The 21,309-nt window shown below is 37.2% G+C and overlaps 1 protein-coding gene across 2 annotated transcripts in view; it reads right to left on the reverse strand.

Annotated features, from left to right (window-relative positions):
• Positions 1 to 3,411: 3,411 nt before the first annotated feature.
• Positions 3,412 to 21,309, reverse strand: part of MFSD14B (major facilitator superfamily domain containing 14B) — a 53,176-nt gene continuing 35,278 nt past the window's right edge. For both annotated transcript variants that reach the window (XM_006277970.4, XM_019478142.2), the window contains exons 6-12: positions 19,663 to 19,881; positions 18,131 to 18,244; positions 17,531 to 17,602; positions 15,953 to 16,065; positions 13,544 to 13,641; positions 10,725 to 10,882; positions 3,412 to 5,134 (exon numbers count right to left, since the gene is read on the reverse strand). In XM_006277970.4, coding sequence (XP_006278032.2) covers positions 4,931 to 5,134; positions 10,725 to 10,882; positions 13,544 to 13,641; positions 15,953 to 16,065; positions 17,531 to 17,602; positions 18,131 to 18,244; positions 19,663 to 19,881 — 978 coding nt within the window. In that variant the 3' untranslated portion in view covers positions 3,412 to 4,930. The remainder of the gene's footprint in view (positions 5,135 to 10,724; positions 10,883 to 13,543; positions 13,642 to 15,952; positions 16,066 to 17,530; positions 17,603 to 18,130; positions 18,245 to 19,662; positions 19,882 to 21,309) is intronic.

Here is a 21,309-nt window from a genome sequence, read left to right on the forward strand (position 1 = left end):
CAGATTTGAACCAGTTTCTGATCACTTATACCCGTTTATGTTCAACTTCTGTCTCAAGCCTGAACGTCCACTAGGATTCTTCTTAGAACTGGCTTAATTAAAATCCTCATGGGGAGTGCTCAAACTGCTCAAAATAAAAATGTCAGGAAACATATCTCAAGAACAAAACAGAGGAAAGAAAGGACTTACCCCAGCTGGAAAGATAGAAAATGCACCCTGTACAAATCACATGTAAAACAGCCAGCCTAGGGTAGCAGATTGACCCTACCCACTTTAAAGGACTATGCTGTACTGGTTCCTTTCAGAATGGTAGTCCTCAACCTGGTCAGATGAAAACCAGGGAATAGGAAACAGTAACTCTGCAAACAAGGCTGAATTACTTTTTTCAGGGCTGAGCCTCACGCTAGAAGGTTTTTAGAGCTTGAGGCTTTATTTTGCAATCTTTTGATCTTTTAACTGTCAGGAAAATTCTAGGTATAATTTTGGACACTATGTAGACAACTAAGTAAAAAGTTTACCACTCTTTCTTGGTACACAAAACTATCTGCCCAAAGCATCAGTACACTTGACAGTAAATACCATTCCTGAATATTAATCTGGGTGAAAAATAACTGCTGCTTAGTACTGCCACCCCCCCCCGAACAAACAAAAACCAAAACCTGACTTGCATTTAAATGTTCTGATTTCCCATTGATCTGTACCTTTTGCCATTATTAACATCCAAAGTAGGAGTAAAGTGCTGTTAGATCAGAATAAGGTAGTGTTTGCACCCACTTTGTAGTCGCTTACTTCCATGCAAAGCCCAAATTAGTGGATTCAAGTCTATCGAGTATAAGGAGGCCATTTAAAAAAAAAAGAGTTTCAGAGCTAGTTGTGTGACTGGGAAGAACACACTTTTCATCTAAATTGCTTTTTTTTAAAAAAGCTCCTGCAACCAACTCTAATCTTTATGGTCTTTCAATAACTTTTAGATGAAATTTGCTCAGTTATTAGATTTTATGAGCCCTGAAAACCCACAGCAGGATATGAAAGTCAAGCAGTGCTCTTTTCTAGTCTCTCCAGTAACTGCATGCATACCTCACGTGCACTTTTATTACACCTCTGTATACATCAGGTTGGTCAGCTTTTCTAATAATTATGTACAAGCTAGAAATATAGCAGCATGAGATGCAAATCTCAGATTGAATTAGCAGTATTGCCAGCTAGGAACAAAATAGTTTTGCTTACAAAAATATGAATATTTGACCTAGCAAGAAAGGCAAACATGGAGCCTCTACGATATCACTTTTACTCTTTAAAGAGTAAGTGCACTCCAAACTGAGTAAAGCAAGAAATGTAGAGTTCTTTGCCTTAAGCAACTCTCTCCATATTAGCTGAGAGATTGTAACAATCTTTTACCTTTATTTCCTACTTAAATAAGAGAACAAGACCTCAACCAGCACCTGTATAGAATTTTAATATCACTACATGGTAGCTTGACTTATTACCCTTCCCTCCTACCCATTGGATAAACAGGGCAATTGGATTATTTCCACTACCATCAGGTACTGCTTAGGGTTGTGACTTGGCATCACAGCACATGTCAAAAGGAAGAACAAGATGGAACTAGCTAATTTGTTGGTAAGCACTTTTTTCTGCCTGTGAAAAGGGATTGCTTGATCTCTTTACTGAACTATTACCACTCATTTTTTCCTTCCCCTCTGGGGAAATTTGGGTACACCCCTGTTGACACATGCGTATCTAGTGCTTGTTGATAATGCTGGACCTAGCACAAGAAAAAAAAAAGTTTCATCATATTGCTTTACTAAATGTATTTACATTGGGAAAGACTTCTGGAGATGAAGAAAGTCACTCAGGGTCCACCAATTCCTTCCTACCTCTATTGAGATTGCAAAATTAGGACCAGTGGTGCCAATAGGTTTTACTGCTAGAGCAGCAGTTCTCAACCTTTTTATATGGAAGGTTACCCTGAATTTTAACTTTAATTCTCAACTGGTGTGATGCCAAGTGAAGAAGAAAATAGTGTTGTTCAGCCTCAGATTACTTCAGTGCTTAACTGGGGTGTTGCTGCCACCGTACTCAGGTGGAACCACCCTGTGAACCTCATTCACCCACTCTGGCTACAGCCCTTCCTGGCTTGGCCCCACCATGCTCCTGTGGAAGCAGAGGTGAACAGGGTAGTTTTACCTGCCCCCTGTGCCCGTTTCCAAGAGGAGCTTGGGGAGGTTGGACCAGGTGCTCCTGTCTGCTTTAGGACCAGGGAGGGAGAAAGAGGAAAAAAAAAAAACAAAAACAAAACAAAAACTACACACATACCAAAAGGTACAAATTGCCTCAGAGCTGAATGTTTTGGAACTTCATTTATCTGGACCAAGTAAGCATAGGTCAAGGGGGCAAAGGGTAGCATAATCTTCCTGCAAAAAGGGAGAGTACATTATCTCTCTGAACGTAGGATGTTGCCCTGGCAAGAGAACGGTAAGATAATGTTGCAGACCTTGTCAGCAAGCCACAGCATCTGCTTGGTTGGCAAAACAAATATACTGCACAACAGATCTGTTTAGATTTTTCTTATATATTGCAAGTACATTAGGACATGAAGATACCATTCACTGTAATCCAGAAATGCAACATCTAGGACTTTTACCCTATATTGACAGCTCCTAAAGCTTCTGAAGTCAGACTTCCCATCACTCAGGAAAAAGTACAATTGATTTTTCTGATAGAAGCATTATCCTGGGAATCAGAAAATTAATTTCTATTCCCAACTCTACTAGAAGCACCACACATGAACTTGGCCAAGTATCTGATGATCTGTCTATTTTTCTACTCTACATAGGGGAGTAGGGTCGAGCCTTCTCTGACACTCATTTTAGTAACTCATTTAGTAAAGCACTTCATAGAAAAACCTTTAAATCCCTTTAAGAAACCAGCTTTCCTGAATCCAGTTTGTTGAACAAGATCCCAAAATTCTGAAACACTGGCAGAATTAATTGTTTTTAGTAGATCTACCTTTAATTCAGAAGTCTCAAAATTTTAACATAAAGATAAAAAGTTGTTAAGCAGACTACATTAATCAAATGAAAAGCATCAGTTATCCATCAAAAATGGCAACATTTGAGTAGTCAGATTCACTACTTGAGGCTTGGGGCTTTGGTTATTAAAATCTATAATATGAATTGTTACCTTGTCCTTCCCAGCTCATTTGCTGCCCCATCCATCAATCACACTTCATCAGACTCATATAGTGAACCTTCTGGTGTAGTGAATGCCCTACTTGTATGAGAAACAGAGACGTGTACGTCAACTAGAATACTGAAGTATCTATTTGAATGGTAAATCTTCAATCTGAAGCAAGTAAAATGACACCATGGAAGCTAACAAACTGCAAGAACACACACTTAACGCATGAAACCTAGAAAGCATAAGTTGCAGATTTATTATGCATTAGTTAGCTTATTAACTTAAAAACCAAACCGCATTGTACAAAAGGTCTGTTATCTCTGCTCAAGGCGGAACAAGTTTCAAAATATATATTTTTTTAAAATTTGTTCGGTCAATACACAATCCTTTATAAAAAGCTGTATATCTGTCAGTACCCTCATTACATTTATAAATACAAGATTTACACAGCACCCCATCTGGAAAAAAATTAAAACTCCTTACAAATATCTACATATATTTCATACATATAAAACATTCATAGGAGTACTTTGTTAAAGTTGGTTTTGTTTAATGGACCATTTACACTGCAGCAAAATACATATAAATCTGTATAACTTTTCATAAAATGTCTCTAAAAATTAGCACAATGCTTTGTAGACACTGAACTTTTTAAAGCATCTTTTAAGAAAGGAATTTAATATGCATATTTCCATGAGATTCAGCAGGTGAGACAGATTGATATGAAGGCTAAATATGATCAATTATAAATGCACGCTAAGTAGCAGTTAAGGCAGGGGTGAAATTAATGGAAAGAATTTTCATACAGCAGATAGTGACAAAATGCAAAAAATACACACAAGTCTTGATGTAAACTACCTTGGCATCCAATTAACCTGACTCTCCACACTAGCAATGTTCACATATGTTCGTGTTACACAGTATGTCATTACAATCCCATTTTCTACAAGCAGAGTGTTACCACCTCACCAGTGCTCCTGGGTGCCAAAATTTTTTTTTTTTTTAGCCACTTCAGGTCAGACATCTCTGGAATGTGGGTTTAAGACTTGTATGTGACCTTCATTCACAGGCAAGGTTCTCAATGTGTGATCATTTAACTATAAAAAAAAAAATCTTAGTTCTATCAATGCCCTATGGCATATTAGGTTCTATGTTAGTAAGGGATATTGTAGTTTACAGGCTTAGGAGTTTTAACATGACATTTATCCATCAGTAGCGTTTCAGATACTAGAACTGTATAGATTAGCCCCCTCCCATACCCATGAGGGGAAAAGGGGCCATGCATACAAAGACAAGACATAAGAAATGCAAAACTTAAATCTTTAAATATATGTTGGCAAGAACTGCATTCTGCCTCAGACCTGCTTATTTTGCATATGACTTTGGAAACAAAATGTCCAACTTATTTTTAAGTTTGGTCTCTTGGGAAGGTCTGTGCATTTAAGATTTTTCGCTCCAAAACCAGGGCTTCAGATGGCATTCGTGGCTGAATATCAGGAACAAGATTAAAAGTCTCAAACTTTACCCTGCTCTAATACCAAACATTTAGTGGGATTTTTGTTTTGTATAACCACAGGCCCATCCAGAATTCACCATCCACACACAACAGATGCGTTGCTCTCAGCTAATCTCCTTTAAGTGGCCAGAAGCTTCCTGCATCCTGCCCACTTTTGGAGTTCAGCGCACGTGGAATTTGTTCTTGTAGCTGCTGTTTTTTTGTTGTTTTTTTTTTAAATCTTTAAAGCTAGCCCTATACACTGCTGTCTTGAAGCAGTGGTTCTATGTCCTCTTCGCTGCCACGATCTGGGTTGTTGCTCTGGGTACTGCTGATGCTGTTGCTGTGCTTCCTGGTACTGCTGGCTTTACTGTGCTCAGGAATGAATAAGGCAACCAGAAAAGCCAGAAGGACTGCACATGCTCCAAAGAGGAAGGGTGGACCAGGTATGATTGTTCTCTGAAAAGAAACAAACCAATTAGTAAGTAAGAAAGTTTATTATTAAAAACCGTGGTACAAGTCAGGAAGCCATAAGAAAAGAGTTATTATTAAAAGGGGTTTTTTGGGGTTTTTGTTTTTTTACGAAGCGTGACACTCTAAGTTTGTATGTGCATCACAATAACGCATGCAAACAGGAACTACTCCTTTGAATAATTCCACAGTGATAGGTATATAGATCATAAGTCAACAGGAATTCTTGTAAAGTTGGTTTGTATCCAAATAGCGACTAGCAGATGAAACAGATGCCAATTTAGTAGTCAAATATGCCTATATACCGGAAAGTCAGAAAATTCAGGGGCTAATATTTCTAAACCATCAGATGTGTAACTGGTCCATGACTCTCTCTCATCGATATAAGTAGTACAACTACTATTCAAGCTCCCTTTCAGTCTAATGTATATATAAATCTTTTCTGAAATACTGTCATGTGAAGAATATGCCAAACTGTGATTGATGTAATGTATACCTTCACTGCACATGGAGACAACTACTGTCTAATAATCAATCAGATTTGGAAATATTTCATCTTGTTCTAAACATGTTTTTTTAAATACAGTATACTATGCAGATGTAATCTATTTTACATATCATGTACATGGATAAGTTACCTGGCTGATATCAATTTAAATGAACTAGATTTGTGGTATTAAGTCTTAGAGAAATATTTGTCATTGTTTCACCACTGAAAAGTTTCCTTTAATATTAAAATATATTTCACCAGCAACTCAATATACATTATGAACCACAAAGTAAAGCTAGCCAGTCTAACTTCCTAGGCACATTTAGTAAAATGCAAGCAAGGCCATAGAACTGGCACATGTTACTTTTAAAGAACAGAGTTTTTACCAGTACATGGAATCTAGTATCAGTAATGATACTTTGAGACAGGCCAGTTTTCAGACTTTTAATACCAAAACTTTTCATTTTCTAAAGTTCCTAAACAAGTGTACCCAACAGTAAAAAAACCACAGCTGCAAGTTTCCTTATCTACATTCAAAGGTGTGGACTACTATCAGGGTTGATAAAAACACACAGATAGACCAAAAACTGCTAATATTTTTTTTTAAAGTACTGGATTTTAAAAAAAAATTTAAAATCAGATTTTTAATTTTAATTCAAATGTAATTGTTTTGTTTTTAAACAGATTAAAATTTGATTTTAATACAACATAGGTGAAGGCAACAGTACTAGACTTTCCTGCCCTACAAGCCAGATGGGCCATTCCCAGCCTCTGGCTCCAGCAGGCACCATCATGTGATTCTCTGATCAGGACTACCCACTGAGTCCACCTGGATGGTATCAAATGTTATTCTCTCTGAGATCTGATTTATTTAGCTTTCAGCAGAAATAATAATTTTCATTTGGATTGGTTCATTTAAAGCTGAGAAATCACTTGGGAGTTGAAAAAGCCAGACAGCTTTTCTCTTCCAGGTTATGAATAAAGATGGGGAAGAAAATAAGGAAGATGAGATTTATCAGTTTTAAAAACTTGAAAGGAAAGGCGGTAAAATTTTTCAACTGCCTAGGTAAAAATAATGACTGTCATTTTAAAGAGAATTAGGCAAGTAAGTCATTTAACCTTAAGTGACTTTTACTGAGATATTTCAGAAAATTCTCCCCAGGATGACCTAAAATGATTGGTTTAATTCACAGTTCATACTTCCAATAATAGAGCAGTTGATGCTAGTATTTAATAAATTAGTTAGTTGTAAATGTGCACCATGTTTTGATTAAAAAACAGCATCTAAATCAAAACATTATGGTTTTGCTTAATATAGTCAAAGTGCTGCTTTTGTGCATTTAATTCAATTCAAGTTGACATCGTAATGCAGCTTGATACAAATATGAGCACAAGGTTAATCATTTAGTGAATATAAAATATATATTTCACTATTTTATAGCATACTAAACATAGGATTACTAACAACAAAAGTGTGTTAACTTATATATTTTTCAAATATATATATCTACTTTGGTACATGTTTCCCAAGTACACAAATCTACTATAAAACTGCATTTAGGTATAAGTCAATATGTTTTATTGTTATATCAATCACCTTGGTTTAAAAAAATTCACAATGATAAAACTGATAAAAAAAAAAAAAATCAATGATTTAAAACCACCTGGATTACAGTTACAATTTTTGGACACTTTCAGTGTTGCTGTTTTACTGGAAGGAGTTGAAATATAAAAAACAGTACCCAAAAGTGCTCTGAGTAATGAAAATAATGCTTGACCAATACTTTGATTACACTCCCAGTGATAACTTAAAGATTAAAAAGATTATCTGAAAATGCTACCTTTTTTCCTAAAGCTCTCAAGTTTGTAATGACTTGTATACAGGTTAACTAAAACAAGATTTAAACATATTTGACCTTTATTATTCATGTACAGGATGCCAGAAAAATATCCTTCTGGAAATAGACATTAAGCACCTTTTTTGTTTTGTTCATAAAAAAAAACAAAAAACCACAAGAGATGTACGAGGACTTTTCTGTGACTGGAACGCTGTCACATCAGAATGTCCCTTAGGTTGCAGTTCTCAAACTTCCAGGAGAAAGGGGATAGAGTCTCAGTATATATTCTTTAGGTCCTTTCCAAAAAACTTGCCTAGGTCTTCCAATCAAAAGGAAAATGAATATTTTAAATGTCAAGAGAAAATACATTTTAAAGTGTGAGGTAGTTTTCACAAGCCATAAAGGGAATTCACTTGGTTCTCTTTCATTTACCATTAACTGCAAAAGACACAAGCAGACTATTTCATAGTTTAAATATTCATATTTAGAAATGTTTAATAAATCAACAGTCATTTAGAAGATGTCTAAGCCTACTGTCCAAAAAACCCAAGGGAAACCATTTTTTCTATTTATAAAATTCTCTTACAGAAGCACTAGCACATCATTATGTGTATTTCAGAGGAATTAATATAATCAGGAGGTGGTTAAAAGCTGCATGGCATTAGTTCTCACCCTAGAGGTCTATTAAGCCACTATTAGGTCTTCTGTATACACAGGTCAGACCAGTTTAACTAAGTTTATTTTTAAAACAGTTTAGTTTGAGGACACAGTTTTACTACAATCGTACACTCTACAGACATGAGTTTAATTAAAATGTTTTAAAATGCAACAGTTTAATTAAAATGTTTTAACTGTATCAATGCAACCTATATGAAAATCAATTAGGTCTACAACTAGAAAGTGATAACCAACCTAAAATGTCAAGTGGCTAAAAAAGTTATTTATACTTGTACACAAAATTCAAGATTACTGGGATAGTGGGCATGGATTTTCAGTTAATCTGCTTGTGAACTATTTTACAGGATTTTCAGGAAAGAGCACATGATTTAATTAGAGATTCTAAAATATAATATGTTAACAGAAAAAAGTGTTCTTGTTTAAAATCAGAATGCTATTTAAAGGGTAATTAATCAACATGAGACAATTACATCAAGTTGAAAGAGTCGTGTTGAGAATTATTACACAAAACAATCAGATAGTGCAGGTGGCTGGTGTTTCTTCCATACACGTTTAGAATCATATTCATGTAGAACAGAGGTTGTCAGCCCACGGAGCCATTGGATCTGTCCTCTGGACACGCTGCTGTGGCTACTCGCTCTGTGCTGTTAAAGGAAGAAGTGCTGGCAGAGGGTGGGTCCTAGTGCCTGCCATCACAAAAGTAGGTCATTCTGGTCTACAGCTGAAAAAGGTGACCTACTGCCGATATAGAAAACCTTTTATGTATAAATGTAGTGCACTTTACTGAATTTGTCTCAATTGTGATCCCTGACTTAAGTGTTTTAGAAGCATTTTTAAACGGCTTGTTTTTTTCCCCCTTTTTTTTTTTTTTAAAGAGAGAGAGAAATTCTTCAAGTTGTTAGACTGCTAAGCAGAATGAAGATCAAATTCACATCCCAAACTAAATAGGAAAATATGGGAAGAAAACACATCCGAATAGTTAGTTCTTCTTCCACACAACTTTGTTAGGTGTCTTGTAACTATGAAAAACAGAGAAGACTGCAGAATGGAGGTCCAAATCTAGCAAAGCATGACACAGCATGAATAGCCCCTTTATAGTCTAAACAACTACTCATGTGTTCCAAGTTACCCATGTGCCTAACTATTTTTCTGTACTGGATCCTACGTATAGTCTCTAAATATGAGGAAGTGTGAAACCGCTTTAAAAAAAAACAAAAACAAAGGAGAGACAAAAAGGATGTTCCAAAGTAGCTTTTATCTTAGGTCTTTGTGAAACATTTATTTTTATTTTTATTTTTTTACCATGCAGTGCAATCCACAGCGTGAGAGAGACCACTGTTGCTCCAGCTTTGGTCTGGGGCACAGAAGACATGGTGGCTCTGGCCCCAGTTTCAAAGCTAGAGCCAGAGCTGCCACACAGGGCAAGTGACAGCAGGGGAGGGGCTGGCATCAGGTCACCTGATCCCACTCATTTTAAATTTTATATTGTTTTGCATTCAGGTAAAAACAGCAAGTAGGCCTCTTAGAAATACTGGGCATCTAGGAAGCCTGGAAAGAGACGGAAGTGAGGATATGGCTGAATAGGACAAGGCAAACAGGCTAAAGAGTCCATGTAGAAGAACACTCAACAAAAGTCCACACGTAGATGAAAAATGCTAATCAGGACTTCGATGGCTATGAAGCAATTAAAAAAAAAAAAAAGGCTGAGAACCAGTCAGGTCAAGTGTCAAGAATATGACCTTAAAACTTGATGTGACAAACAAAGGGAAGTCAGTGAAAGGAATCTCAAGGGGAAAGAAATCAAAAAAAGATGAATATTGAGAATTTCTATTTCATTCAAAATGAGTTACAAAGGAAGGGAAAAAAAGAACAAAACCAAGGTAAGTCTCCAACGGATATTTTTCTAACATGCCATCAATCTAAGTAGCAGTTGTATACAGTTGTTATTCGTATAAAATCACTGTAAAAATTAGATACAAAAAACTTATTTGAATAAGTAGATCTAAAACATCATATTTAAGAAGCTGGTTGTAGCTTAAGTCAGTGTTTACAGTCCTTACTGCTAATATACCAGACACAGCTGAAAATCATAGCTGCATATAAAAAGAGTTTTTTATCATAAGTGTGCATGTGTGTGTGCATGCATGCACGCACATGTGTTTCTTTGAAGGAGTTTATTTGTCCAAGCAAGATCAATCAGGGAACTCTCTTTAAAAAAAACAAAAACAAAAACAAACCCCCCCCAGGAGACTTGACTAAATCTTTTCAAGCAAAACAGCAGGCAGCAACACGAGATAAACACAATAGTGCCAGCTGTTGGCAGGAGTCTCTCTCCACATTATAGATACACCCATCCACGCACCCAGCCTCCCTCCGCCCTACTTTTAGGGCATAACACCTACACTGCAAGAGCTTAAATCAAAGTTCTTGCTTTGAATCTAGTCTCTGTTGTGACTACTTAACATAATTAAAAACAAACCCAAAATTTACTAACAAATTATTCCAGCAATTCAATATCAAGATTTTATTCATCCAAGTTTTATATTTTTGATAGAAGATAAAAAAAATATACCTCATCACTAGGATCCTCCATGGTATTTTTCTCAGAACTCTGGACAGGTACCAATCCACTGAGCTCCACGTGGAAGAGAAAGAAAATAAAACCATAGAGCGCTGGCCCCAGGCCATTACACAGGCCCCTAATTCCAGTTATTATTCCTTGGACAACACCTGTGTAAGGATAAAGTAATGGAGTGGAGGAGGGGGTTAAAAAAAAAACACAAACAAACAAAAAAATCCAACTTTTTTTTTTTAATCAAACATTTTTACTTTTAATAAGGTATTACAACTTGAAGAGTTCTCTTACTGGATTTTCATGAAAGACTATAAAATGCTAGCTTTACATCCACATGATAGGGTACTCAGAAAAGCTATCAAGGAGGATTAGTTGGATTTCACATTCTCTATGTGAGCACACAGCATTGTCAATATATTAGTGTGCTACCAGCAGACAGTTTTATTTAATTTTTTAATTCAGAAATGACTAAATTAGAATCTTACTATTCCCCTTTAATGGGTGTGCTCAAATTCCACTTTAGTTAACTTAGGTGCCCCCTACCCAAACTTATACTGAATAAAAGAGATCAAGATGATCGTGCATGTATTTCCTTATTCAAAAGAACATGCAGTGTTGCATATGAAACAGATTTTGTGCGCAATTTTTTTTACCTTACATCTGAACTATCAATTATCAACAGCGAGCAAGCAAAGAAATCAAGGCATCAGATTAATTTCAATAAAACTTACTGCTGCTCCCAGTAAGAGGTAGAACATTATAATGCCAAGTGCTAAATTTATAAAGGTTTATCCACATATGCAACAGTTTGTTTCTAATATTAGCAATGAATACAAATTAACATTTAGATAGTCTCACTGTAGTAAGTGGCTCATTAAATGCTGATAGTACATGATAAAATATACATCTGCCTTGAAGATCTTGAAAACTAAAGAAAAAGTCAGCAAAGCAAGCACCACTCAAGTCTCATGGCAACTATACTCATTGAACCAGGTAGTACGAACATGTGAAAACCATGAGTCCTTGCATAAAAAGGAAAATAAGATAATATTTTTGGGTTTAACAGGTGAAAAAAAACACTTAATCTTGTTTGGTTTGTGCAACTGCTGTTCTCTCTCCACTAGGTGGCAAAACTTCCACTCCAGAACAGTCTGAATCCCTTTCTGTATACTATGAGCTACTTGAAAACTGAACAATGCATAGATGTCTTCCCTTTAAAACTTGTAGGAGTACTCTTCCCCACTACATTTATCCTGCTCTTCACTTCCTCCCCTGCCCTTTTTCAAATGCTTTTATTTTGGTTTGAAAAAACTATTCATTTTATTATCCAAGCAGACAACTGGAAATCCACTCTTCCTACCTCCTCCACCCCCAAAGAAGCTTGCTTTTCATTAACAATTCTATTCCAAATGTATGTTAGCTTAGAAAAAAAAAAAAAAAAGACATACAATGGCACCTTTCATACCCCTGCATCTCAACAAGAAACTGCCTCTTAGGACTGTTTTCTGTTTTGTCTTTCGAGTTCCATAAATTTCAGTAGGTCAGGGTATTATGTCTCGTGTTGTGTCAGAGTTGACTGAGTAGCTGTGCTAAGAGGTTAGACAATGGATTTGTTGAAGATGGTTTGGATAGGGATCATCCTGCCTCAGGCAAGGGGGGAAATGGGCAGGAGGTTGGTCTAGATCAGAGATTCCCAAACTTTTTTTTCCAAGTTTACCAGCTGCCCGTGTACCCCTACCAGCATATGTTTTATATGTTAACCCCTTAAATGCCAATTATTATTATTATTATAATGAAATTAAATCCACTGTTATACAATTTCTCGTGTGTCCCTCCCCCCCCCCCCCCGAGTCCTTTCTTCATCATACATTTTGCTTCTTCTGAGGAAGACAGCTACATTTTACTAATTTATTTTACTACATGTGAATTGTTAAAATGGAGAAATAATTATGCTAGTACCTCAACATACAAAGAGGAAAATGATTTCTTGGGTATCTATAGAGCCAGCATTATGGGTGGGCAACCACCTAGGGTGCCATGGTCAGGGGGGCACAAAACGCTTTCACAGTTCTCCAAACACTGCTCACAACAGTTCTCTCCTCCTGCCTCTTCCCAGTCAATCCCCACCTCAGGCAGGAGGAGCAGTACCCAGCCGAGCCCATCCCCTGCCTCCAGCTGCCCCAGGAAGACTCGGGCTGGGCAGCAGAAGCAGTAGCAGCAGTGCCTGCCTAGTGCACCAAGCCACACCGCCTCCCCACTGGACTGTGCCCCGCACCCCTGCCTTCCTGATTCTGCCTGCAGCAGTGCTGCTGACTGGGGCAAGCGGAGGAGGAGAAAGGGGGGGCACCAAAATGCAAGTTCACCCAGGGTGACATTTTCACTAAGGTCAGCTTTGGGTAGCTAAAGTAACTAGATAGTTAAGAATACAGCGACTCAGCTGCTATGAAAGTAAGTTAGTACTGTGATGCTAATTGCCCACAGCTACAGACCAATGCTCATAAAAAAGGAGGAAAAAGCATGAAAGATTAGCAACCTTTTCCATTCTTTTTTTTTTAATTACCTTTGAAAGGCAACTATGTAGACAGGTGACTGCATGACCATAGCTACACTTTTTAGAAAGTAAGGTAATTGTGATTCAAATGAATGTACCTCTCCTCACAAAATATTCATAGCAACAAACCTTTAAAGTTACTGTCAAGGAAATTGATTACCTGTCATCTTATCTGAAAAATACAGTTCAGTTGATATTGTGGTTTCAAGAAAAATTATTGAAAAACATTTCCGGGAGGACGACAACGTTAATTTATTGAACTCACCTTGCTGATCTGACTCTGCATTTCGTGAAACCAGAGCACTAACTGCTGGAAATGTAATACTTGACATAGCTGCCACTGCTCCTGCTGCCCACATCATCCTGTTGATTAAGTACATTAATGTGCTTAAAGTACAGAGGAAGAACATTTCTGTATCTGAAAATTCACTTACACAAATGAGAACCCAACCATTTACCACTGCAAAACACTTCAGGCTTTTAAGTTTTGGTATAAGTTTGTGTACAGTTTAACTAGTTAACTACTTATTCTCTAGCAGTGTTACAGAATAGCATGCAACAGCCTCAGTGCCCGTTTCTATTTATTTTTCCTCCGATTTCACTTGAAAGTATGTAAGATTTCATCTTATCCTAGTTAACTAACCAGAGGAAAGGTATACATGAGTTCAATACAGTGTGATGCAGACTACTACTTGGTTTGTAAGAAGTCATGCCAAGGAGCAACTTCAGAAGATCTACTTTCAGGATGGGTGTACATGACTGGTTATGCCAGAATTTAACTGCATCCTGGTTTAATAGCTTCAGGGTTAATTGAAAAATAAAAAAAAATAGTGTGTGAGATTGTCCTATATATAGGACAAGTTATTGGAAGATGTGCATTTTGAGAATTGCTTTTGAGTATATTAATATAGAAAGATTAGAATAGAGCAACTCAGTTTTCAGAATTTGCTCCATTTTCCCCACAGAGACCTTTATATATACTTTCATCTAGTGCCACTGATGAAGTTACCCTCTAATTCATCTGAAATACTACAGAGTTCTGACAAAAGTTAGCAGTCATTCATCACTATAGAAAAGGTACCGTACTCCAAGGGAAGTAGTTATTATATTAGTTCTCTGTATTATTTGCTTCCCACTTTCACAGGGGTGCAGGAGTGTAGTTGAAGCAGAAACCCAAAACATCTTAATTGACTACAGCAGGAACATTGCAAGTATTAGAAATGATATGTTGCAAGTGCCTGAAGCTGTTAAACTCAGCCAAGTAAGTGGTAAAAATCTGCAACTTGCAAACTAGTACAGTGGTTCTCAACCTTTTTTGTATCAGGACCCATTTGTAAATACTGATGGCCAGTCCTGACCCAGTGCTCCTCACTCCTGACCCACTGGGTCCCCATCCCCAGGCCCCAGCCACCCAGTATATGGGAAGAGGGTGGGTGTGTAGGGTTTAAGGGCCTCAGGGGCCCTAAGCAGCCCCTTGCAGGCAGGAACTCGGCCAGCCTGCAAGGGAAAACCCACAGTTTCCCACATTTTTCTCCTTTAAAGGAGAATCCATTTTTAAAGTTTGTTCATGACTCTTTCATATATTCTTGCATTTGGGTCACAACCCATAGGTTGAGCAATGCTGTACTAGTAAACAGCTTCCTAGAAGGCTTAAGGTTTAATTACTAACAGTAAGCAACCAAGAACATGCATATGCATGCTGCAGCATTAGTTACACTGCTAATAACTGAATGGATGTAACCTTGAATTGTTTATGTATTGCTATATTGTAACTTCATGTTTATGCTAAGTTCTCTTAACCAAACTGTTAGAAATTTCAGATAACTATAAAGGGGAGTAGCTTCAGAAAAACCACAAAGTCAGGAAAGGAAGCCAGGAAACTGATAAGAAAACATTCCAGGAGATTTGAATTCCTCCCTTCAGTTTCACAAGGACATAAATTTTGGCTAACTGACATGCTGCAAGAACATCAAAGAACTGGTCTATGCTGGTTCCCAGAAGGCCCAAAGAGATCAAGAATTATAACTAGCCAATCAGAAGATGGTTGTTAGAATTAAGTGAATATATACATTGGCTTAGTCAAAATTGAAAAACAGCAAGTCCCAGAAATGACCTGCTGCCAGTGTAAATCAATCCTCTCCTGTTCCTCATGCTGGTCCTCCCCCAACAATGTTACAAATGAACTGTATTTTAACAGCAGCCAGATGCACACTTATTCCAGTGCTAATTCTATGCCTGGAATTAAACAAGTGGTTCTCAATCTTTTTAGATTCAAGGCATTTCTCAGAAAATACCACCCCTTATCTTTCTCTTTTTTCTTGAATAAGGAAAAATAAATAATTTCTTCTGTTGCAAAAAACCCAAAAAACTCAGGAAGATCACAACAGGTCAGAATGTTCTTTACATTATGGATTCCTAGTTAAAATCTTTGGGTTTATCTTCTGAATCATGTGGGTGTTTGAGTACCTAATAGTATTGATATATAGCAGCCTTAAAAGAGACTGCTCAGCACCCCAGGGTGCCATGGCATCCTGGTTGAAAATGACAAATTGTTGTTAATCAAGTTCTACAATAGTGAAGCTTAGCATGGATAAAAATGATCAAAATGATGGGAGTTCTTGAAAAATCTTTTAGGTCTCATAACCTGCATGCAGCTCAAAAAATGTGTACTTACCAAGGCTCAGATCCAAAACCATACCAAACCAGTTGGAGTATCTGAAAGCCAAGACCAAGGAGGACTGTATTCTTGTTCCCTATCGACCTCATCAGGATACTGAGAAATACAGTCTGTAAAAAATACAAACAAACCTCAAGTATGATTGTTATAGCAATATCCAGTTCTGTAGGAGACAATCCAAGCAGCATTCACTACTACTGAAGAAATGCCATCAATCAAACTGTCACTATATTTTTATATTTTGTCTAGACCTAGACCTTCAGTTTGATCCCAACATGATTTACAGGTACTGCTAAAATTAAAAAGCTCTTGATTCATGTTAGTAGGCACTTCACAGTATACACCTTCCCCATCTCTTTAATAAAAAAACAAAAACAAAAAACACTGTATTAAAAAGTTGAAAAAAAGTATTAAAATAGAAGAGTCAGCGTTTCAGGAAACAGGAATCCTGCACCTAAAGGGTTTTCCCTCTTCACTTTTTCCATGTTAAATAGGAGGCCAGGTTTAGCATAATGAGTTGGTTAACCATCCCAGGAAATTTGAACATAGACAGTGCTCAAAGCCATCTAAAAATCTACAAATATTGGCTATAAGAGAAAAAAAAACCAAACAAACAACTTGCTTTGCTCAATGCTATTTTGTTCGGTACAGAGCACAATCACCCAAACTTACATTTAAAACTCGGAGCACTCGACTTGTCTCTTCGAGTCTACTTTCATCAAATCTCTTTATTCATTTCCCCCTCCTTTCTTCCAGTCCTTCATTTATTTTCTCATTACTGCTTTTTGTTTACCAACCTTTCAACTGAGGACGTTAGTGAGCACATCCTCACCTTTTGCTAAAAGTGAAAGGAATACCAAGGAAAGTAAGAGGAACCTAGAGGAAAAGCAGGAGTGACAACCGTGGGGAACAGTGAATGCCAAACAGCTACAAGTTCAGTAGTAGAGAAAGGGGAGCCCACTGCTTCTGATATCTCCTGTTGAAGACGCTCACTCTACAAAGCAGGCATTACTTACTACATGGTACCTGCCAGTGTAGTCATATGGGAGTTAACTGTTAAACATAAATCCAATGCAATAGCACTACAGTAAGAGGAAAGTGAATCGTGTCTGTAGTTCTCTCATACCACCACACTTACTTAATCACCATGCATATCATTCAGCTACTCATCTTCATCTGCTTCCCTCATTGATAAAGAGACTTAAGTAGCAATATTGGAATCAAATCACATTGAAGTGTGATTAATCCATCTTTGTACACATCTAGGATACCAACTTTCAGAGACAGTACTTTCAAGCTTTAAAAGGGTATAAAGGAACTTGCCTATACATAATTGTAAAGTGTCCAAAATGGTTCATTAGTGTTCACTGGATTGGTACACTTGTACTGCTTTAGAAAAACATTTTAAAATTAGATGTACTGCAATGAACTGAACCCATGACACTATACTGGGTATGATCACACCTCTGACAAGATTATATGCAAGATGTCTTCCTTTTACATTTTTTCTTTTATGTGTACCAAGATTTACTAGAAATTGCCAGATGTTGGAGAAGCTACTAGAATAAAGCTTACCTGAGCTATTATAGACATAATTCCTAGCACAGCTATGAATGCTGCAATACTAGCAGAGCCAAAACCTATAATCTGAAAAAAAAAAAAAAAAAAAAAGTAATAGAAGATTTGTTTTAGAAATGACAGCTCCAGTTGTCAGGATAACCATTAGTTAAAAAGACAGCATTTATAAATGCTAGAATGCAATTACTGCAGTGATCAGAATTATTTACATACACATAAAGAGCTATATCAATTGAGCAGTTTTCTTATCTACATACCTTATGCCATATAAATCTACAGAAAACAAATAAAATTAAGTTAAATACATTTACAACAAAAAGTTAAATTAAGAGTACAGGCATCTCAGGAAACATGAAATCCCAGCAGAGATATATTAGCAGCTCCTTATAATTTTAGAGATACCACTTGGTGCTCAGGAGATAGTTTCTGAATCAGTTCAGTTCCAGGTTTAACAAGACTACAATACAGTGTGATGGGGTTTTATACTTTAGGACTTGCTTTATAGTTTTCTGATTCTACATTTAAAAACAACAGGTCTCAGAATATCCAGGGTGAAATGTACTTACAGTTTATTTTTCAGTATCAAAAATTATTTACCTGTCGTAAATACAGAAAGAAGCTAGAATACTGGCCAGCCTCAGGTAAGTAGGAGAGAAACACTGTGATACAGATCAGGAGGACTGTAGAATCTTTCCCAACTTTTTTCAGGGACTATCAAAAATTGGAGAGAAGAGAAAGAGATAGGTCAAAATGAAAGCTTCTCGTAACAAGGATCAGCTTTGAAAGCTTCTGTAACAAGGGATAAGGACAGTAATCCCATGAAAAACTTTCCATGGGGTCTTTATCCACCCATGAACTCATACTAAATTTTGGACCCTAAAAAGACATTTATGGCACGATGAAAGTATTAAATAGCAACGTGCCACAGACTCATCACACCATAAATGGGCTAATTTGGCAAACAAGCCATAAAGATGTTCTGAACTTAATGTGTAACATCTTTCTGGCTGGACTGTATGGCACCTTAATTTAAGGTGTGGCCTATGTCCCAAACTCAGGGATGTTCTGGGCAGATGCCAACAAGTAGCTGGTTGTGGGCATTGGGCCTGGGACAGCTTCAGCTTTTGAACAAGGTCAGGGGCTGCCCAGTCAATACCAACCAGCTGGTCTGAAACCCAGGACAGTACCGCAGTGCAACCCCTGGGGATCAGCCTGAGGGCAGCTCCAGGAACCAGGGCTGTCCAAGGCCCATGTCTTGAAATGGGTTGACTGTCAGCATTGGAACAAGGGCAGGCCTAGATCTTGAACCAGGGCTGGGGCTGCCTCTGGCAATGATAATAAATCTGCTGATCATCTGCTAACAATCACCTGACCATCAAACACTGGGCAGTCCTGGGTTCTGGGAAATAGCTACCTCCTACATCAATCCGCAGGATTGGGCTGGGGACAGCCCTGGGACCCTGCTCAGGCCTAACAGTCTCACTATTGTTAGGTGAGGAATTTTAACGTCCCATCCCAGAAATCAGAAGTCCGGACTTCCACATCTGGTTCATTTTCCTCCACCCACCCCCCTCCAATAATATGGTACTACATGTATTAATGAATTGACTGTGGAAAACAGATGTCCTTATCGCAGTCTTTCAAGCATAATCGCTTATCTCTCAGCATTCACAAAGCAGTTTCTTTAAAGCAATTCCCAGGAGAGCATTTTCACTAAAAACAATTTACTCTACTTGTTGGATAAATACCTACATAAAATAAGCTTCCATATGAAATCAAGAAGCATAAAATTAATGTAAACACGTTACGTCAATTCATTTTCTGAAGTAAAATACACTGCAGTATAAAGAATTCAACCACCACTTGCTCTTCCATGTTGTTAGAAGTAGGTCACAGAGAAGAACTGTTTGTCCCCTCTACACCCAAAATTATATAGGTTTCCAATACACAAAATAACGAATACGCAGAGTGCTCATCCTTTTCATTACAATTTGACCTTTGGCAAAAGGGTAGAAGTTAATAATGGTTTGGACGAATTATTTTATTAAACTGACATTAAACACTTAGTCCTTTCAGTGTTAAAAAAAAGAAGTCAACATTTTGAAAATATTTATACAGATGAATCTTACAGCAAAAGGATCTGCTTGTTCCCATGATATAGGGGCTCCCCATGAAGCAGGTCTCATTTTTTCAGGCAGAGATTCTGGTACAGCTAACAGAATGAAACAAATATCCACAACAGCCACCACTGTGGCCACTAGTACAACCAGATTATCTCCATAGTTGGCAGAAAGATAGGCTCCAATTGCAGGACTAGTTACCAAACTTGCTGCAAAGGTGGCAGATACCTATGTATAAAAACAAGTTTAAGTCAAGCTAGTTATACCATTCAAAGCCCACAGTTACTTTTTAATAAGGTTACTACTTTAATGAACTACTCTGTCATTTTTTCAAAACACCAATACTTTAAAAAAGTCAAAGTTAGAGATGGTTGAATGACTGACAATTTTCAATCAGCCCTGGTTAATATACTTTATCTAAACTTGAACATCCACTGTGAGATAAATAGACGAGAACACCAATTACCTAGATTTTTGTTTAGAGTTAAAATACATAATTTTATTGCAACAGTGCTATAACAGCAACACTAAGTACTACAAAAATCCAGAAGTTCTATAGCAGCTACAAGATAGATCAACAATTTAATAAAAAAGGAAAAATACAATAAGAATTCTTAAGCTAATGTAGAATCTGGAGCATAACACAGATCTGTGGAACTGTATACCTAAATTGAAGAACTACTTCTCTGAAGAAGCTGCTGGAATAGGGAAGAAGAGCTGAAGTTTTGACAAGATAATGCATAAACAATAATGCATAGTATTTACTTTTAGAATAATTATAACCATATGAGCTAGAAACTTAGTTTTATATAAAGCAAAGGCTCAGGGGGGACTTGGTGGCAGTCTATAAATATATTAGGGGTGTGCACCAGGAACTGGGAGAATGTCTGTTCACCAGGGCACCCCAAAAGAAGACAAGGTCTAACGGTCACAAATTTCGGGAAGATCATTTTAGACTGGACATAAGGAAAAACGTCTTTACTGTCCAAGTTCCCAGAGTCTGGAACAGACTCCCCCAGAGGTGGTACAAGCGCCTACTCTGGACATCTTTAAGGCACATTTGGATGCTTATGTTGCTGGGATCATTTGACCCCAGCAGACTTCCTGCCCCTTGGGCAGGGGGCTGGACCCATTGACCTTGCAAGGTCCCTTCCAGGTCTGTTATCTATGAAATCTATATGAAAGTTCTGTAATATAATCAGGTGCCTGATAATCATGAAAACTAACCATACTTAAATACAATAAATTGATACAAAAGAGCACAGTATTTTACAGGAGCAATTAATGATGATTAATTTTTAATCATCATTGCAGATTATTCCTTTGTGACAATTTAGATCTAGGGTTTCCAACCTTTAAGATAATAGGAAGGCAAACAATTCTTTTGCCGGTACCCATCACCTACATCTGTGTTACTACTGAGCATGTGTCCTGCCCTTTGTAATTCAAGAATAAAATTAGACAAATCTAACACCTTTCTAATCAATTAATTACTCTGTTTTTAAATTTTACCACTGATGACAGCAGAAGTACACTCTTTCTGTCAGTATCAAAAGGACACTTCATTTTTATTAATACATCCAATTTATAACAGATCCTTTAATAGGTCAGGATTGAAGGCATTGGACTAACTGTGCCTTTAAAGTGGACAGTAGA

The sequence above is a fragment of the Alligator mississippiensis genome, chromosome 3 (genome assembly GCF_030867095.1).
Source record: "Alligator mississippiensis isolate rAllMis1 chromosome 3, rAllMis1, whole genome shotgun sequence".
In the NCBI taxonomy this organism is placed as follows: domain Eukaryota; kingdom Metazoa; phylum Chordata; order Crocodylia; family Alligatoridae; genus Alligator; species Alligator mississippiensis.